The sequence below is a fragment of the Rhea pennata genome, chromosome 1 (assembly GCF_028389875.1).
Source record: "Rhea pennata isolate bPtePen1 chromosome 1, bPtePen1.pri, whole genome shotgun sequence".
In the NCBI taxonomy this organism is placed as follows: Eukaryota; Metazoa; Chordata; class Aves; order Rheiformes; family Rheidae; genus Rhea; species Rhea pennata.
In genome coordinates, this window is record NC_084663.1 from 63,977,529 (window position 1) to 63,998,214 (window position 20,686).

Sequence of the window (20,686 nt, forward strand, 5' to 3'; positions counted from 1 at the left end):
CCCACAGGAAGAGGGGATCGACTCTGCTTCGCTTAGGCCTGGGAGGAACGGTGTTGCCTTGTTTCTATCTTGCTGCCGGTGGTGGTGGTGGTGATGGTGTAGATGGATTCTCTGCCGTGAAAAGGGGCAATGTGGTGACCCTTCGTTAGCAGAAAGGCCGCTCTTGCGGCGTGTTGCGATGGTCGCGTATTGCTGTCGCTCATCTCTTTCCCCTTTATTTCGTTTTCCCTGCCTGGCAGCTTGAAAAGGACCCCGGCGCTTGGCAGCGGCTCAGTGCCCTCTTTGTCAAGCCGGCGGCGGCTCGGGTTTCGTTGTTTGCGGTGGTGGTGGCGGCGGGAGCGCGTGCGCGTGTGGGGAGCGGGGAAGGCCACCTGGAAACCCGTAAAAAGCAGCCATTTGCCGATGAATGCTGGTGCTCCCACTTCGAGGAGGAGAGGTGGGGCGGTGGTGGCTGCCGAGTTTAACGTTTCAGGCATGATGAAGGGGGCTTCTGTCTGCCCGCGGGTGTTAGGGGAGGCCAGCGAGCGCGGAGCTGGGCACCAGGGACTGCGCAAGACCAGGAGGGAGACAAGGAAACGGTTATTTCTCCAGAAATGGCCGGCTTGCCCTTCAGAGGCCGGAGAAGGCGCAGGCTGCTGAGCTGTGAACGTCGTAGTTTCCTGCGAGTGGCACATTCAGCACCATGCCTGTAATCTTCGAGAGAGCAGAGGCTCTTTTCGGCTCGTGGTGGGGTATTTCTTCCAACAGGGTGAGCAAGAAGCCAGTTCCCCCACGACAAAGTTGGAAGCCTCTTACTGGAGACATTTCCCTCTTGCTGTTCTGCTTCCCTTTGCTCCCGGTCCGCAGTATTTCTCTACACTGTAGACCCTAGCGGGCGCCCTTAGATCATGTCGCTAGCTACGTGAGGGTCAGGGACCTCAAAGGGTCTAGCCAAGGGCCGAGCGCTTGTCCAAAGTACAGCTTTGCAGATGTGGGCCTTCGAGTTGAAGTGCCCCCTCTGATTTGGAGGGTCTCACTGAGACGTGAGGAGCAGAGCCTCAGCCTGCCTCCCATCGTGCGCAGCACCGCTGCGCAGAAAGCGGCCACGCAGCCGTAAGGGCCTGGGGTCGGGCGTGGAGCCAAAGCTGGCTGTACCGGTGGTTTTAACTGCTGATGGAAAGGCAATCTCTGGCAGACAAGCCGTGTGGGTTTTGTGTCCCAGCCCCCGCAGTTCATGGTCGCAGCACAGGGTCTGTCATGGAGCAAAAGCAGCCCTATTCCTAAAATCCAGGATGTGGCAGAGTATTTAGATACGCTTGGCTGAAGGAGAGTTTGAATCATTAGAGAAGTTCTTGAAGTACCTTGTCCAGAGATGACTCTTCTGATATCTCTGTATGTCGCTAGGACTCGTGCTCTCTTGTTGTCTCCTTAGGTTCCCTGACTTGTCTCTATCTCTCTGTTTTATCTGCTGCTTGGACAGTGAACTTTGCAGGGACAAGGACTGTCACTTCATTCTGTACAGGCCCAGTGCAGGACACTCTGGGTCTAGGGTGGCGAGATGAAGATATCTGTGAATGCTTTTATAATTTATACTTTCAGGCTTATTTTCAGTGACATGCACTGCATACATCTGTCTTTTGCATGATTATAATCTTGCATGGTGGTGATGGTGGTGTGGGTTTTTTTGTTGTTGTTTTGTGGGTGGTTTTTTGGTTTGTTTCGTTTCAAGGACACATTCAGTAGCACGTCCTTCACATTAGTTGGTTTGTCTAGTGGTGCCCTATAAAGGTGAAAATTGCCTTGTCTCTGAATGGTTACATTCTCGCTACTTGAGAGAGCAGGTGGAAAAGATAGAGAGGACATCTCTAATTTCACTTGCTTAAATATATGTAGCAAGTTGTTGACGTGAATTGCCTATCTGTGCAAAAGATGCATCTGTTCAATTCTTTAATGAACAGTGCTGAGTTGAGCTGCGTAAGGGGAGTAAGGGAGATATTTTAGGTATTTTGTAAGCTCTACTTCTCAGTGTGCCTGTAAGAGAGAGTAAACCTAGGAGAAATTTTTCCTTTTTTCCTTCGGGAAGGGAGATATTTTGGGCAGAATTGAAGAATTAGTCTCGATAAAGCAAAGTATAATGTTTAGTAGAAGTAAATAATTAAAAAGGCACAAAGCAACGCTACTTGGGAACTTGGACACTATGAAGAAAACTGTCAGATTAAATAAGCATTTCAGCTTTATTGTCCCCTTTTCCTCCTCTGCTTTCCCACAATGTTTTGTGAAACAAAGAAAAAAGAAAAATGTTGCATTTCTTCAGAAAAGTGTGAGTATCCCAGAAAGCTGCATGTTATACACTGTTTAAAATACATGATTTTAGTGTTTTTTAGTGAATGCAGAAATAGATAGCAATTTTACGATAATTTGATAGGCTCTTACAGCCTTTGAAGCAAATCTGAGTGTTAAAAATAGTTCTGATCCTTTCTCTGAGTTACCATTATTCAATTTAAACAACAGCCTAAAATTTTTTGGTTCTGAGAAGAAAGAAACCTGAATACTTACTTCAATACTTGGAAGTTGCATGAGAGCTCCGCAGGAGCTGATCTTTCACAGAAATGGGGCCTGATAGGTACTTTTTTTTTTTTTTTTTTGGCATGAAAATACCAGTGAGATTGGCTGTTGTTTGCTTTCCCTTCCCCTCCAGTTCCAGGTGGAAGTAGCTGAAAGATGCATGCTAAACAGGAGTAGAGGAAAAGTGAGGCAAGCTTAATGACAAAAGCAGCACATAAAAGCCATTCAAATAAATGTAATTCTGGTCTTGACCACAGAAAATCTTAGATAAACATGTCCCAAACCCTCTGTTGTGATGAATTATATTTTTGGATGCTTGTTTTGAAATTCTCGTATTTGATTTGCAGAAGTGCTGAACACTCACAGCTGTACCTGAACTCAATGCAAACTGTGTTTTGACAATGTAAAGTATAGCAGCAGTGCTAGATCATCTGAAGAAGTCCAATTCTAAATGTTTCCAACTGGCCATTTTAAGTTACTGCATATTTTTTGGCCTTAATCTCTCCTTGGCTCACTTGAATCCCCAGAAACATTGTGGAAAGAAGTTCATTCAAGTTGGTGAAGCATTTTAATTCTCTGCTAGCGCAGAATCAAACAGCTTCATGGGAGCAGAATTTGGATTGTCCGTAACAAAGGAGAAATAAGGCACTGAGAATAACGGAACATGGTCTAGCTATTTGGTGGAGGGAACCCCATGCATGCTGCATGTTGGGTAAGGCACAGATTTTGCAAACAAATTGTATGAACCCATTATTATGACAGGCTCATTTTTTTTTAGATTGATTTAATGTGCAAAAGCGCACTGAATTGAACAATTGAACCTTTGCAGATATTTCTTAATACCTGGGTGCTTTATTACATTATGTTAATGTTCAGTTAATGTAACTTGTATATGCCCTTTAACAGTGCTAGTGTGTTGTATGTAAACGCTTTAGCCAAAATTATGCTAAGCAGTGTGTGGACCACTTCAGTGACATATTCCATAGTCCCCAAATGCCCAGTATTTGTGAACTTGTGAGGGGGAGTATTTCTTACTTGAAGTGTTTTTGCACAATGGAGCTTTGGAGTTCACAAGAAATTTCAGCTGGTTAAGGGGACTAGCAGTCATTTGTATAACTGTGAACTTCGGAGTCAGGGTTTCAAAGCCTTAGAAGAGATTTTATCTGTTTATTTTGTAACAGCCAAGGTGACCATCTCTAGGATGTGGATTTTCCTAGCTACTTGTATAAATAAATCTCTTGTTCAGGCTTTCTTTTCATATGTCTGAATCATTTGCAGTATATTTTGTCTGACTTTGGCATTATACTATTGTCCTATTCATATCCATCTAGAATATAGTCACCAAAGTCACTTTCTTACCCTGTTGTTTTGGACTCTGTCTCAATCCTTCCACTGTTTATCCTGAATCATGTCAACTATAAACTACTTGCCTTTGATTTCTAGACCCCGCTCTTTCCATATCATATCTCATTTGCTTTGGAGAAGTCACTTCTCTTCAGCGGGCCTTTTGGGCCAGCTTCCACTGCCTTTTGTTTTAGTATTTTGTGTGCACCTTCTTGCTTGTTCTCATCCTTCCATGAAACCTGTCCCTTTGTTCTTCTTTAGACCACTCCATCAGAAATACTGTTGTCCTAAAGGATGTGCTGTGCCTGTCAATATGACCAATATTCTGTAATCTGAAGGTGCCTGGTTTTGTGCAGCCTTCTCAAGGGGTTTGATGCAAGGATTGCCATTTTATTCTATTAGTACAGTGCCTGGCACAGTGGACTAAGACTCTTACAGGCTATTTTAAGAATAAATTGAAAATAACTTTAAAATACTGTTAATGAACTGTGCTCAGGAAGAGGAGGAAGAAGAGTGGGAAATGCCACTGTAGATCTCTTGGATCCCTAGTGACTGCAGAAACTTGAATGCATCAGAGGAAAGAAAATTGTTGTGTGGCTCTGACAGTGATAGCACATGTGTAGCACTGGCTTGGGGAAGACGGGGAGAAGAGAGTATCATGATGAGATTCAATCAATGTGTTGCGCCATCCCTTCTTTTCATAGGATTTTTCATCTGGAATGACAGCCGTCATATATGAGGCAATGTCAACAAAGAGCTAGATGCAGTTTTTCAAAGTAGTCTCAGTGTTAAATACAGCATGTTGATATCTCTAAAACCATCTATAACCCCTTGAGCTGGTTAGACTGCCTTTAATGCCTAGAATAACTCCATGCAGTGTGCACAGACCTAAGTGGTGATGGCAGGGACGTCAGGGTAAACAGCAAAGTCAGCTTCAGGTGGAGTAAAATGATCAGTTGGGGGCCAGTGTATCTTGATCTGTTATAGCAGCTGAACCCTTGTGAGTCTGGGGATTAGAGATAATAAACATCCTGAAACACAGCCTTAGTGGACATGCCCTGTTCTGCTGGGAACGTGTGACTAGCTTTCTGCTCTACTTGTATAACGATCCAAATTTTGGAAAGCTTAGGGCTGATTGCTTGGTTTGCTGATAACTCTCATTTGTGTGGAGCTTTCCCTCCCAAAGGGAGTCTAAAGTAGATTACACAAGGTAGCACTGCCACAATATAGCTCAGCCTGGAGGTGAGGGAGGCAACAAGTGAAGGCACAGCACAACATAGTGCGGGGGAGTCTTTGGCAGAAGTTATCCAAACAAACTTTAAAAGCTGCATTGTCAAGGGATTCAGTTTGCAGGCAAAGATACCACTTTAAAGGTCTTATCTGAATGATCGACGCACAGCATGCTAGAGAGAGTCCACCGATCTGCTGAATATTTCATTGCCGTGAGTAGGGAGGGAACTATGCTCTTGTGTTTGAGAGGGACAGGGAGGGTTGAAAGAGAGCAGTGTCCTCTCTCCTGAGCTAATATTTAGACAATACTACCTCTTTTTTTGATAAATACTTCTATTTTTGTATTTCTGTATTTCCCAGGAAGGCTTCGGGAAGAAGCCTTCCTGAAACTTAAATATGGTGCTTAGCCCTTTCTGTACCGTTACTTGTCTTGGCAGAACTAGGCTTGCTGTTCTGAAGCTTCTGATTACAGGATATATATTTTCATTTTTAATTCCTTGGTGTGTCTTTGCTCAAATTACCTCTTTCCTTGCCAGCAGTGAATGTTAGGTCCTACCGCAAAGTAATTACTAGCATTGGAGATGTACATACCTCCTCTTCCCGTCATTCAGCCCCTCGCCAGTGTGCTGTATGTGCATGTGGTCTTAACAACAGCAGATAACAGAAGCATGGAGGCTGTGTCAGCTTGTCCTTTCTTTGATTACCCATTTGCAGCTGAACTCTAACATCTCACCATCTTGATATTGTCAGATGTGCAAGGGTCTTTTACCACCGTTCTAGACCATTTGCAGCACCTTGTGGCTACATTTCAGTGCTGAATGAGGTGATTCTGCGCGCTGCCCCCATGGTGTTGATGCAGCTTGCAGTTAATTCAAAGCTGTGTTGCCATGCCCTAGCCATACTTACATTTGTGAATGTGCTCGCTCTCTGCTTTCATTGCATATATGAAGTAAATACTGCATGTGAATGTAGGAAAGAGAGCACTGAAAGAGACCAGCGCTCTTCTGTTACTTATATTTATGTTTGGGTTGCAATTGCTCGATTTTTGGAACGTGCATCTGAGCTATTACCATGGCATGGGTGAGGATTGTGGTGTTTGCCACTGGAATGCAGCACAGCTGGTGTAAGGTACTCTTGGGCAAGAGAAAAGAAGGTCTTACACTACTAAACTCCAGCAATAGGCTTGGGAGGCTTTTCAAGTTAGAATTACAACAGCCAAAACTTGTCTGTGCATTTGCATGGTAAAAAATGGGCCTGTTAGTAACCTTATGGAACTATTTTAAATGTTGAATCCTTCCAAGTTCTTGTTCCTCTCTCCTGTTTTAGACTCAGGGGAGTCTCTCTCTTTTGGGCAAGCCCAAACGTCTGTCCTCAGTGGCTGTTTGAATACAGATTGGGAGCAAACAGCTTGCTTACTGTACCATGTTCTTCCAGTTCTTGATGGTACAAGACAAAGACTTTGGCTTTGTCCAGTGAAAAGCTGCGTGGCTTTCTGCTGATTAGCAATTACAGTGCACGGGGCCTCAGGATGGTTCTGCCAACATGTGATGCAGGTTTCATTGCTACCAGTCAAAATATGCATTCTGTGCTATGATTCCCAGATGATCTGGGGAGGAAATTAGTATGATCACCATGACACTGGTGCGCCTATGAAATCATCAAAGCCATTACCTTCTTTAATACTTACTAAATGAATCTTTGGGAGAAAATCCTGAATTTGAGAGAGTGAAAAAATCCTTTGTTCTTAAGAAGTATAATTAACCTCTCCAGCTATTTGATGATTGCAAGCAATCGAAGGAGCAGAAGTCTGGTTAAACGTTGCCTCTGCAAGGAAGAATAAAACTGAGTCAGCAGATATTAATGTGTATAGAACATAGCTCCCAGGCTGCTTTACCGGATGGCTTGTTTAGTCTTGTTCTGCTACGTGTTAGCGGCTTTTGGCAATATATGGGGATTAATGCTCTGTGTCTTTCCTCACTACTCCTCTCTGTGTCCTGAGGCTAGGATTAGGTTACAGCCCTGAAACGACACGGTTGTCTGCATTGACTGAGAGCTGGATAGTAAGGGCAGAGTTTTGCTGATAGACTGAAATACCTTCTGTGTTTGTTTCCTTTCTCTGGAGGAGGGATGACATTATTTTCATTGGTATTCTGTCTATCTCTGACATAAACATGTGGTATCTAATTTCTTTCCTTGGCAGGTGATCTGGAAAATGAGGAATGGTGTTTGGGTTCCGAACTGACTCCAACTACAATAAAGACTGAGGCAGTGTTGTGCGAGACAGCAGGCCTTACTCCCTCTGTCAGTCTCACTGTCACCGCCACATTGCTGGAGGGGGAACAACCTGAGCTACAGACTGATGCCATGGTACTTGCAGACTTCCTGTTCTCCTCCCTGTACAATTAAACACATTTTCCTAAGACTCGGCAAACCAGTGTAGCCTTCTTGGTACCAGTGCTCCTTGATTCGGAGTGCCCACTGCAGTCGTCTTTAGCATTTCTTAATGTTTGCTGGTGTCTCACTACTACTTAAGAGTTTGTGTTTCAAAAGAGACATCTGTATAATCAAGTATTAATTGCTAGATGCACAGCTTTCTCTTTTGTGCTGGATGGATGATGCCAAAGCCTGAGGCACTGTGTTTCTGAAAACATTTAAATAGTCTCTTCTGAACTGTGTTTCTGAAAACATTTAAATAGTCTCTTCTGAACCATTCCCACTCAGACCAACTAACCCATTTGTCCTGCTGAGTCTGTGACAAACTAAATGTCCTTCCTAATGACTTGCTTTAGTGCTACTGTGCCTGCTTTAATTAGAATGATATTCCTCATTTGAAATAACTGGAGAGTTTCCCTGTTTGCCTACTAAGTCACTTTTGCCAGATCTGTCAAGTTCTGATGTTTTGAACTACTGCTGCTTCCAAACCAGCCTACCTAATAAGGAACATTTGTGAGGCCTTTCTGACCACAGCTGGAGCAGCCAGTGGGCTTTCACAAGAGCTTGGTTTGAATCTGTTTGGGCTAAAGTGAATAAACTGCAGCAGCTGACAGCTCCCTAGAGTTCCTCATCAGTGGACGAAAAAGTGTGACTGTTCTCCGTCCCCAGGGTATGATATCAGGCCAGAGTTACTGCGTTGACAATAAACATTCCCACTTGTCTGTGGATCAGAAATATTCGCAACAGAAATAATTCCATGAGAAACTTGAACTGAAACATGGCTTTCCCATAATCCTCTGGTAGTCTGAATATGCTGTCTCCAGTGCATGATCTTGCAATAGGTTGGGATGTCATGATTGTGGCCAAGAAGGCCAGTGGTATTTTGGAGTGCATTAGGAAGAGTGTTGCCAGCAGGTCGCGGGAGGTGATCCTGCCCCTCTGTTCAGCCCTGGTGAGGCCTCATCTCGAGCCCTGTGTCCAATTTTGGGCTCCCCAGTACAAGAGAGACATGGAGCTACTGGAGCAAATCCAGCGTAGGGCTATGAGGATGATCAGAGGGCTGAAGCATCTGCCTACGAGGAATGGCTGAGAGAGCTGGGTCTGTTTAGCCTGGAAAAGAAAAAACTGAGGGGGTGATCTTATCAATGAATACAAATACTTTAAGGAGGGGGGTGTCAAGAGGATGGGGCCAGACTCTTTTCAGTTGTCCCAGGTGACAGGACAAGAGGCAATGGGCACAAACTGAAACACAGGAAGTTCCGCCTGAATATGAGGAAGAGCTTCTTTACTGTGAGAGTGACAGAGCGCTGGAACAGGTTGTCCAGGGAGGTCGTGGAGTCTCCTTCTCTGGTGATGTTCAAAACCTGCCTGGATGGGATCCTGTGCAGTGTGCTCTAGGTGACCCTGCTTGAGCAAGGGGATTGGACTAGATCTCCAGAGGTCCCTTCCAACCTCAGTGATTCTGTGATATTGTAAAGAGGATATCTTGAGACTAACATTACATGGATTATTTACACAGGCTATTAAGAGAGATTTTGGCTGCACCTACCATGCTGATGCTAGCCTGGCTTTCCTCAGGCCTGGGATTGCAGCATCTGGAAGCAAGGCAAACTCTGGCCTAAGGGCTTGGCAACCTGGCACCACAGGCCTGTCAATAAGGCAAGCCAGTTGTCCTCTGAACTGTGGTCGGCTGTGGCTGTCTCCATTCCTTCTCTCCCACACTGTGAATTAAACTTGGGTGTGATAATCCAGTGGTTAGTGACGGGCACCTTGATCTCACTCCCAGGTGACAACTCTCTCCATATTCAGGGATGCAGCCCTCCTCTCCTGCCTCTGGTGGTCTCTGATTCTCACTCACTGCGTGGAGCATTCAGTCTCTGCTCAAACCGACCAGGCGGTCCGGCAAATGCTAGCAGAAGCTCTGTTGCTAAGAGAAGTAATTCGAGTGGGTTGCATGCTAGCTTTCAGTCTGAAATGTCATCTCTGAGGCATAATCTTTTATCTAGCTAAATATAGTAGTATGAAAAGCCACAGCAAGAGTAGTCAGGACAGTATTCTCTCTAGCCTTGCTTAGCAAATTGTGTGGAGAAGCAATTAAAGCTTTGCTTATAGCAGAGCAGGAGGAGAAAGAAATCTCTCCATTTATGGAGAAGTTGTCTTTGTATCATTCTACTAAGATTTTAAGATGTACACTTTGGGTTCTCAGGCTGTTAATTTTTCTTTTCTAGATGAAACCACTGAGCCAGAAAGTTCTTCCAGAGATTAAATTGGAGCCACATGAAGTGGATCAGTTCCTGAACCTGTCTTCTAAGGAAGGTCTGTTAATTACCAACCCAGGTGCACCAGAGATGACCAGAACACAGAATGAACATACTTTACTCTGATTGAATATTTGGCTTCATTGTTCTCTGTGTTAATCTTTAGGCTCAAGCTCTTGCCTTCTAGGGATTTGACTCAGGCTGCTAAAGAAACCAGCCTCTGTCTAACCTATTTATACATTCTTCTATGCTTATCACAGAGAAAATGATTCCCCCCCCCCCTTTTTTTTTATCTGTAACTTATTAACAATTGTACTGTTGCTGGGGGGAGTTTGAATGCTTAAAGCACGAGATTATCTAGGCTAGAAAAGAGATGAATTTGTGGGAACTTCAATGAGGGATAGAAGTTATGAAGAGCATAAATGGAAACTCTCCTGTTTTAACCACTTTGTCTTGTGATAGGAAAGCAAGGATGTGAATTTATTTGAAATGAAGTTAATATGCTAAAAACAGATGTTTTGCTGGATTTTTAAGAACAATCTGGGTCCCTTTAGACGAGGTAATGTACAAATGAGGGAGGAAGAGAGATGATCCCTGTCCTGGAAATATAACACAATTTAGTGGCACATAATCTGTTAACCCAGGAAAAGCTTGAAAGCTTGAAGTTTGAGAAGATAATTGCATCTCAGTTAGGAATACTTGATGTTTTGTTACTGAATTTAGTTATGTAGATAAGTATAACTGCTCTAGGGAACTAAGCAAATGGCTTAGCATTTCAGAAAAGGGAGGATTTATCTGGACACAGGGCATAGACAGGATTGCTGAGTTTGTGGTATTAAGAGCCTTTCTGTCTTACTAGTATGTATCATCTCCTGGCAACCACTAGAGTTAAGATGCTAAACCAAAAGGAGCTCATGTAGAAAAGCTTTTCTGTTACTATTTTTCTTCTTTTCTCCCCCACTACCCATCTGATCTTTTCAACTCAAATTCCCAATGCATAAAAGGAGTGGAAGGTGGCAAATCCAGCCCTGCACCTTCTTCCTCCCACTTGTGACCACTATAAATTTATATCAGAGAAGTAATGACTTAGTTTTGGATGTCTGCTAAATTGCCCAGGTAATGTGAGTAGGTGAGACACTGCACTGTTTCTCTTGGTCTAGGCAAACACTCAGATTGCCAGTTCTAGCATAGGTTCTTCTGGCTGTGAGTGCAGCAGAAGTTTGCTAATGGTACTGGCTAGCACAATATGAGAGTGGTTCCTGTGGTGGTGACCTGTGCTGCACCTGCTCCATCAGCACATTTAAAGCCTTCTCTGTCACTAGGTTTTTACTACTTCCCAGACATGTGAATCTGTTAGGATTTCAGGAGGCAGAGTTTCTTTCCTCCCTGTTCATACAACATCTAGCACATGATGCCTGCTCTCGAAAAATACTTGTTTAATTCATAGCAAAGTTAGAAAAGACTACTGGTTTTGAAGATAAAGCATACTGGTTCAGAGCCCTCTCTGCTAATACTGCTTTTAGAGGTACAGAACTGGTAGTGGAGAGTTGCGTTTCCACCTCAAAGCATTTGAGAAGAAGCTCAAGTGTAGAGAGAAATGACTGGAGCACATACACAGAGCTCTGCTCTGCCTGTTGAACCTGAGGATTGTTGCTGCTTTTTATTTTTCCTTCAGAGACCTGTGTGGTCTGAGAACCTTTCTGGTTACTACCTGATCTGTCTTTTAGCAGACTTATTTCTGGGAGCTGGGTGATGGTGGCCCTGGTGGAAGTTTGAAGTAGCACCTCAAAATCTTGTATTGTGTTTCTCTCTTGTCATTCAGCAGTGGATCCTCTGCATTTACCTCCAACCCCTCCCAGCAGCCATGGCAGTGACTCTGAGGGTGGGCAGAGCCCAGCTAGGTCTCTCCCTCCTTCAAGCCCAATCCAGCTACAAGCCACGGCTAAAGTGACATCACGTACAACTTCAGCACTCTCCAATTCTCCTCTCCTGACTGCGCCACATGTGAGTTGGGCTGGATTTTTCCAGACTTTTTTTTCCCCCTCAAATCTCTGCAAAACTCCAGATCCAGTATTTCCTGCTCACTTATCTGCTTTCTTCCTACAGTGAATGGCCTGTGCTTTCCTCTAAGTTGACAGGGATGCACAGTTTTGTGTGGCTTCTCTTATCATGGGTTGTGTTTGGCATTAGGGTGCAGCCCTCCTAGGGTTTGCTGTCCCTGGCATCTGTCCTACTGTCCCTCCCTGTGTCTTGGAGAGCGAATGGTGATCTTTAGGGAGGGATTTTCAGTAGTGCTTCTTACTTATCTCTTTCCTCATTTGAACCAAGAGGAGTTTTGTTGGTTTCAGTGTGTGCAGAGCTGGATCAAAAGCAACTGTTTTGAGGGAATCCTGTCTCAAACATTCAGTCTCTGAATGCAAGCTATCTAAAAGGTCTTACCCTTCCATACATCCCTAACTTCAAGGAGCTACTGTAGTAGTAGAATGTCTTCTGAAGCTGGAGAGCTGTTGTGTCTCTTCCTTCACACCTTTTGCTCTATGGCTCTGTACACTTACTGTTTAACTGTTTCATTTCTATGACACTTGCAGAAATTACAGGGGACTGGCCCACTCATCCTGACAGAGGAGGAGAAGAGGACACTAATAGCAGAGGGATACCCAATCCCTACTAAACTGCCCCTGACGAAAGCAGAGGAAAAAGTACTGAAGAAAATCCGCAGGAAAATAAAGAACAAGGTAAATGTTAGTCTAGCAGCTTTGATGGGTAATGTCTACTCATCCTTCATTAAAAAAGTGCTGCAGTAATTATGCTGTAATGGACTGTAGTACTGTTGAATACTGTAAAGGTTTATAATAAAAGTGTTTGCCTTTGTTTCTAAACACATCCATCAAATTGTCTATCACTGTGATTGTTCCTTTCTGTCTAGGTATTTACCTGAACACATGAACAATAGAGTATTTAGCAAGTAGAGTCTTCAGTCACTGTTACGTGGCTCAATTTTAAAAGCAGTATATTTTCCCTTAGAGTAGGCAGAGACCTTTTTGTTCTTCCCATGGTGATGAAGGTGTTCTTGTCTATTATTTGAGGTTTTAAAATCTGATGTACTTCCGTGCCCTTGTCTTTTGATTACTAAATTTCATGACCTTCAAATGAATGGTAGGTGCCAGGCTCTGAAATGCCCTAAGAGTCTTCTCTCTCTCTTCCAACATGAGGAAGAGCTAATGATAGGGAGGAGCAGGGACAGTTCCAGTAGTGATAGGATAGGGACAGTTTTTCAGGCCTGGCCAACTGCTTTGTTCTGATGGACATTTACATGTCTTTGAAGTTAACACATTCAGTTGTTGATTTTGCAGATAAAGGTGTAAATTTGCTTGCACTGAATTAGAATTTGCTTTTGCAGTGTAATTTCCCAAAATGTTTGAAAGTGGCCTTATGCATTTTACGTACCACTTTCACAGAATCAGTCCCCTAGATTGGAGGGAATTTCTGGAGGTCTTCGGGTTCAACCCCTTGCTCAGAGCGGGATCAACTTAGATCAATTTGCTTAGGGATTTGTCCAGTAAAGCTCATAAAAGTGCAGAGTCTTCAGCCTGTCTGGCCAACCTGTTTCCATATTAGACTGATTAAAAAAAGATGTTCTCAGTTGGAATTTCTGTTGTTGCAACTTGTATTTGATGCCCCTTGTTCAATTGCTGTGCCCCTCTGAGAAGACTCTGTCTTCATCTTTACTTGTACTAGGTACTTGAAGATGGTAAGAGAATCTCCCCTTAGCCTTCTTTTAATTCTGAACGAATTCAGCTTACTCAACCTCTCACGTCATGTGTTTCAGCACGCTTCTTACAGTGGTTACCCTCCTTTGGACTTGCTCCAGTATGTCCAAAATACTTATTTCAGAGCCTAGAACTGCTCCAGCTGTGGTCTTGCAACTGCTGAACAGACAGAAAAGATCGCTTCCCTCAATCTGCTGGCTATAGTCTTGCTAATATAGTCCAGGATGCTATTGGCTTTTACTTTACCATTGGAGCCACATTCCTAGCTCATGTTTGGCACACTGTCCATCAGGACCCCCAGGTCGTTTTCTGTACAGCTGCTTTCTAGTCCATGCATCGTTTTTTCCTGTCTCAGATGCTGGCTTTGTTCTGGGATCATCTTCTCTCCAGATGAATCTGATTTACTGATGAAGGTAAGGTCTGTTGGAGCAGGGAATGATTCTTCTCTTACTACTGAGGAGCAATCTTGCTTCAGGATGTGGAAACAGACCAAGTCAATGCTTTGTTTGCCAGGAATAGAAATAAGAATGGAACAGAGGCTTGAATCTAATAATGTCAGGGCTTTTTACTAGTTTATTAACTCATCTCTGCTGCCTTTTTTCTATGCAAGTATTTGGTATCTTTCATCCTCCTTCTTTATTGTCTTAGATCTCTGCTCAAGAAAGTAGAAGAAAAAAGAAAGAATACATGGACAGCCTGGAAAAAAAGTAAGCCAATCTCCTTCCTGTTTCAAATGGGCCAATAACACTAGTTGCTGGAATGGGAAGGGATCCAGCTGTTGATGCTGGGACTGTTTCATGTACAAAGTGCCAGCTGCCACCTCGTGGTTGTGACAGAGAAAAGTCCTTCTTTGGCTTCTGCTTGTACACATGCTGAGGTGGCGCACATGTAACTGTCTACCTCAAAGACGTTGCTAAAGTGCTGGGAAAGACCTTAAAACTTAAGACAAGGCAAGACCAATCTGCTATTAGCCTCTACCTCCTGTGACTCCGGCCTTGTGGGCAAGCATTGTCTGCAGAAAGGTAGTTTCAAAATGAATACCTTCTGTCTTTCAATGCAGATGGAGATAGAAATAAGAAGTTGATGAATCAAGAGTCCTGGGGGAGTAAACAGGACTAAGGAAAACAGCTTTGTGACCCATCAGCTTCCTTAAGCAAGAAGGACCCAAACCCTCAGTGTGTAATCTATAGCCCAAATTAATCTTTCTTCCAATAAACAAATTTTTGTTTTTGTTTTTCCTTATCCCTTCACCAGATGGATCTTTTAAATCCTGTGTACCATCTTTGGTGATAACCTTGGTAATTTCCTTTTATTCTTAATACCCTTATGAAAGAGCCTTGCTTTCCCAGACTTCCATGGAACTGCAGTGTGCACATACAGATAACAAAGCTGTTTCTCTGTTACCTTTCTCTTTCTTGAAGATATTCAGGCTGGTCGTATTTTGAATCCCATAGTTTAACTTTGAACACTTTTTGTTGCATGTCATGTGGTAATCTCCTTTAGGCTTCTTGAGGCATTGTGGAAAAGAAAAATGGTCTCTTGGAAATGAGTCTTTTGGTTTATTAACTCCTAGAAACTTGAAATTCAAGGATACAATTTCAGATGCATGGCATTTAATAAATTGCATGGTGCCTCAACTTAGCAATGAAATGCACATATGGCATACCCTTACACAACATACCTACTAACAACGTACATATGGCATACTCTGTGACTTCTAAAGTCCCTGTCCTATGGCATGATGCAGAGGGAAAAATCCAAGCAGGGTCTTTGCCTTTTCTGTTCCATGGGGCAAAGAGTAGTTACAACCTATTCTGAAAGAGTTAGACCTACATGGTTTGGAGCAGTGTAAGGAGATGCTATACAACCAGTAGTTTCTTTTGCAATGTATTTTACACCATGAAGTATGGTTAAAGCATCTGATAAAGCTGGTTGGTGTAGCTTTTCATTAAATGTAGGCAAGACCATAGATCTCTCTGTGAAAGTGTGTTCAATTTGTTTTAAAACTTATCTTTAAAGTGTATTCAGTGTTTGATTTTCTTTTCTTTTTTTTTTTTTAATCATCATTTTTTCCCTTATGCTTTCTCCAGAGTTGAGACCTGTTCCAATGAAAATAGTGAGCTGCGTAAGAAGGTTGAAGTCCTGGAAAATACTAATAGGTAAAGTATGAGGGTGCTAAAGCAAAACTGTAGCGTTACAATGAAAGGTGAAAATGTGAAAGTTAAGTGTTAAATTAACATGCATTATGCTCAAGAAACCTCAAATTAACATGCATTATGCTCAGGAAACCTCTTATCATCTTTCTTTGGATTCTTCCACTTCCCAAGAAAAAAAATGATCAGTGATAGATAACAAAAAAAAAAAAAAAAAAAAAAAAAAAAAAAAAATCCAACTCTCCAATTGTCCTTTGTCACAGAAAGACTGTCTTGACAGGAAGCCTGAGGAGGAAAGGCCTTGAGATGGACTGTGACCCTGAGCTCTGGAGTGCAGGAGCTGTGAAGCACAAGTCATTTATGAATTTGTTCTTCTGGACTACTACGTACCATACTGCGAATATTGTGCATCTTTTTAATCATCTGACACCCCAGAGCTGCTTTCGTTTCAGGAAGTGCAACTTCCTTTGGATAGAGAATCAACTTCTTGTTTCTTTATTTCTGATCAGTGGGCTTACAGAAACAGGTGACTCAATGGTGACTTTCTCAAAGGACCTGTAGCAGAATGTTCAGCAGTTGAGCTTTTAATTGGACATTAGCTGGGGGAGGGTCAGTCATGGTTTACGCTCAGTGTGCTCTCTAATGATAGCAAATTCCAATGAGTAACTACTAGATGAGGCTACTGTAAATACCTTCATGGTTAGAGGCATTTGTAATGATGATTGAATATTACCACTGAACATGATGCTAGTGCTGAAGTGTAGGAGGAGGCTGGGTTTTGAAGATAAGACCCACAATCATGAAAAATGGCCCTAGAGTTTGTCTGGCAGCCAGTGTATTAATTGAGTGGCATGTGTTGTTTCCAATCTCCGAATCCAATCTCCGGATCCCATCTTCGATTTCACGGAGCCAGATCCTGTAGCACTGTAATTTGCTGGAGAGTGTCTCCCACACACTGCTCATGCATAAAGACATCTGCTGCTTGTTTGAAGAGAGCCAAACCATTTCTGTATCTCCTTTGAGCATCATTCTGCAGTGTTTTACATATAAGAATGAGGAATTGCTGTGTAGGTGTGGAGTAGGGTTGTAAGGCCCAATGTCTGTCCTGGCAGGTGCTGAAACCAGTTGCTCTAGGAAAGGGTGCAAAAGTCATAAAGTGAACAGCTGTGGATGAACCACTCAGTGACAACATATTGCCAAGCCTTGAGAATTTTTCTCCCCATTACAGTTTAGCTAAATTTGGCCGACTTTTTCCATCTCTGAGTTGTTACAGATTTAGTCATGAAAACAGCTCTATTGGTATTATCCTTCCCTTTAGACAGGACCTTTAGCGTGTTCTCTATTATTTGGTGATCTTAATTCTGTCATGCCAAATACTCTAAAAATATTCAGCTACCTAAATGCTATTATCTCTGAATCCTTCATACTCTGGGCATATAGAATCAGTTGCATTGTTTTCTACCCTTTTCAATAGCACTGATACTTATTTGTAATCTCCTGCAGAGAAGCAGATGTTCCTGCCCCACTGCACAGTAATTCTTGTATTTTGTGGCAATGCTAGTTTAGCTGTTTAGATAGAAACTGTATCTAAAAACTTTAAGGTTGCAAATTAAAGTACTCAGAAATTTGTAAGAATTTCATCAAGTCTTGAATTATATAACACTACATTATGGTTTAAAAAAAAAGGTTTTTTTTAGTGCCTCACTCATTTATAGTCTATTTATGCAGTCTTTTTGTCTCATTGAGAGAATGGTTTCAGGCTCTTGTCTAATGTATATCATATACTTCCTAAAAACAAATTCAAAATGATTGATTTCCTCACTGGTATTTGTACAGAGCCTTTATATGGCATCCAGAAACCATCAGATAATTCAGAACTTGTATTCACAGCATCCTACAGCTGGTAATTCTATTTCCTATTCACAGCCAAGGATCAAAGCTTAAAGAAGAAAAAGTCAAAATTATGTAGTTTTTTTTCCCTTGGATGCCTAAATTGAAACACTGAGGGCCTGACCTTGTCCAAGTTCCTAGCACAGTTATATACACAAACATATCTTATTTAATATGCCTAAAGCAGAGCCCCAATTGACTTCAGTTGCAGTTTTGAGTTTTTAATGCATTAAAAATGAAGATATGATTGAAAATATCATGTAAAAATAGATATAAAGGCGCTACAGCTGTTCTTTCATTGTGAAAAAACAAAACATAAACATGCACAAAAAGCAACCAAAAAATAATCTGACAGGGGAAGAAAGATGACAGGAAAGATAACTGTGGTTATATGTAAAAATGTTCATGCATTTAGTGTGGACAAAGGACAAACTTTTTTTCCCCTCCCTTGTTGGAAAATTGAACTGTAGCAGCTCACCTAAAGATTCTTACCTCTTTATGTGCAGTCTGTTGGGATGGTGTTATTGTAGTCTGGCTGGAGTTGTGAGGAACTAAAGGGGAATTTCCAAAACATACCACTCTTGAACAATAAAATTTCCTTTCAGTATGTACAATTACGTTTTCTGAGCATATCATTCTTATATTTATAGAATGTATTTTATACGGATACATACCTAAGACTGCAGGGAAAATCCTACTTAAAATTCAAAATCTGGCTCTGAAGCCTGAATAGCTCTAGAATTTCTCCTGGCAAAACGTTTATACATTATTCTGAGTAACATGAAAGATTTTAGCGGAATCCCTTAAGACTATGCCTTAGCTTGAAATTTTGGATCAGAAAATTTTTCCTGTAAAATGTACAAGTTTGGCCAAATACACGGAAGCATCTGCCTTGACATCCATGCTTCTTAAAAGGCAAGGCGGGAGGCTGGGGATCAGGATGCAGGGGATTTTTTAATTCTTATTATTGTGAGTGGGTGATTGCAGCATTTTTGGCATCTTCTGTATTAGAACACTAGCATATGTTTCCCCTCCTAATTTATGTGACTCAGTCCCTTAAGGAAAACCCATCCAAGTTCCTTTCTAGACAATTTTTTCAAAATTAAGTATGCTATTGCTTGCCTAACGCTTATGTCCTGTAGCTGCAAATGAGCCAGGATCTCTCTGGTTTGGGTAGCATCTGAACCTGTGGGATGGTGCTGTCCTAGAAAGCCTAAACAGAAGGACAAAGGCTAGAAGAAGCAGCTGGTACCAAGAGCTCAGCTGACTTGTCCCTATCACAAAGAAGGCTCAACCCACTTATGTGGTGGAAAGCAGAAACTGCCCCTGGCCTGGGGGTTTGAATGTGCTCTCTGATACCAACCGGTTGTCTAGCTGGTAGCCATGGCTCTTTGGGCTTAAAGGCAGTATTGAGACACTAGGTACTATGTGCCTGACATATAAGTAGTAGTGTTGTTTTCTGTTAAGTTTTTATTTATAAATATATTTACTGATGATCACTTTCCTAGAGAAGTGATAGAAATAGCATTGAATCTAGTGTACAGTTGAAAGGAGTGTAAATATTGTTGTTAGAGAGGGACAGTGTATGCAAGTAGCTGCTAGGATTGCATTTCTTTTGGTAATGAAAAGCAGGTTGTGTAGCTCTCCCCTCTGGCAAGGGCTTGCTGGGGGGCACTGCTAGAGTAATGGCTTTATAAAAACCGCTGTGGTGCTCTTCCATTTTTCAAGCTCCTGCCCAAACCATCAGTATAATTCTCAGTCATCTAAAGATCACGTTGCAAATCGGTGTGACCCACCAGTGGTTTATCAGTACCAGTGCGGTCAGGCCCCACTGATTTATGTGGCAGTTCCTTCATCTGATGCTGGTAAAGCAGATTTGACATAATCTTTCCCAAGGAGTTAAGGATTTGAATTTAAGTTATGATGAGACATCTTGTTCTTTACTTCAGACCACCCTCATAATGGTTAACAGAGCTTGGAAGCCCTGGAGCAACTGCTTGTTTTTAATGGAGCAGGCTAGTGGTTTTTATGCTGAGAAATCTTTGAAAAATTCCTGATTCTCCCCCCCTACTTCTTTTTTTAATTCAAATGAGAAAACTGTGGGGGTTTTTTTGCTTTGGAATATTCTAGGTTTTCACAGAAAAACTCACTTTGATATTTGCTCCCCTTTCTACAAATGAAAAAGGTAGAGAAGGAAAGAGTATGTTGAGTTGGAAGAAAGAATTGTTTTTCTTCCTTTCTATCACAAAGTAGATATATTCTCTGAAAAACCTTGATCAAAGTAAACAGTTTCCCCCTCCCTCCCAGAAGCTTGCTTTTTTTTTGTTTAAATCAATGTTGACTTTTAAATATAAACACTGAATTGAGGAAGCCTCCCAGGTGGTTAAGTCCTGCAGTGACAAATCTTCCTCTCCTCAGCGAAAGTGTCACTGGAAGCAGAGGGGAAGCCTCGACTGGTTCCTTCCTTTGGTAGTAAAAGGAGCTCTTCTGAAAATTAATTTGTGGATGTGCACATGAAATCAAGACATCACAGATAGTGGATTTGCTGGCAGAGTGTGGAAGGGAGAGCGGGAGCCTTCAGTCACTTGACAGTTTTCCTATGAGGTGCTTTCATTGGCAGGGAAAAGCGTGAAAGCACATTCACACTTCCTACAGAGGTGACCCTCTAATTGAATATCACTGGGAAATGTGTCAGATAGTGAAAATAATCCCTGTGGGTGCAAGCCCCCTTATGCATGCTGTCTTGGGATTGCATTTTCTGCTCTTAGAATTTAGCTACAGGCAGTATGTTCCAGTTAAAAGTATTTGTGGCCTTCCTGCTGATAGTGAGAGGGAGCAGCATCTTGATATAACTTACCCCTGTTCTTAAAAGCACGGAACTGCTCTTTTTCCTCTTGTCTTAGCACATCTTGTCCCTGCAGCCTTACAGAAACAATGAAGGCAGCTTTTCTGGGGGAAGGGAGCAGTTTTGACCTTGGAATCCACGGTCTTCCAGCAGTTCAGATCAAAATATAGATTAAAAGCACAAGAGCGCCCTATTTTGCTGGTGGTGGGATAAACTAAG

At 42.3% G+C, this 20,686-nt stretch overlaps 1 protein-coding gene across 2 annotated transcripts in view; it reads left to right on the forward strand.

The window, feature by feature from the left end:
* The window catches only part of CREB3L2 (cAMP responsive element binding protein 3 like 2), an 84,494-nt gene that overhangs the window by 51,412 nt on the left and 12,396 nt on the right, over nt 1–20,686 (forward strand). Inside the window, exons 3-8 of one of the 2 annotated variants that reach the window (XM_062589913.1) lie at nt 7,319–7,485; nt 9,780–9,867; nt 11,632–11,813; nt 12,398–12,544; nt 14,228–14,286; nt 15,670–15,738. In XM_062589913.1, the coding sequence (XP_062445897.1) occupies nt 7,319–7,485; nt 9,780–9,867; nt 11,632–11,813; nt 12,398–12,544; nt 14,228–14,286; nt 15,670–15,738 (712 nt within the window). The remainder of the gene's footprint in view (nt 1–7,318; nt 7,486–9,779; nt 9,868–11,631; nt 11,814–12,397; nt 12,545–14,227; nt 14,287–15,669; nt 15,739–20,686) is intronic. The other variant, XM_062589922.1, reaches the window with a different exon arrangement.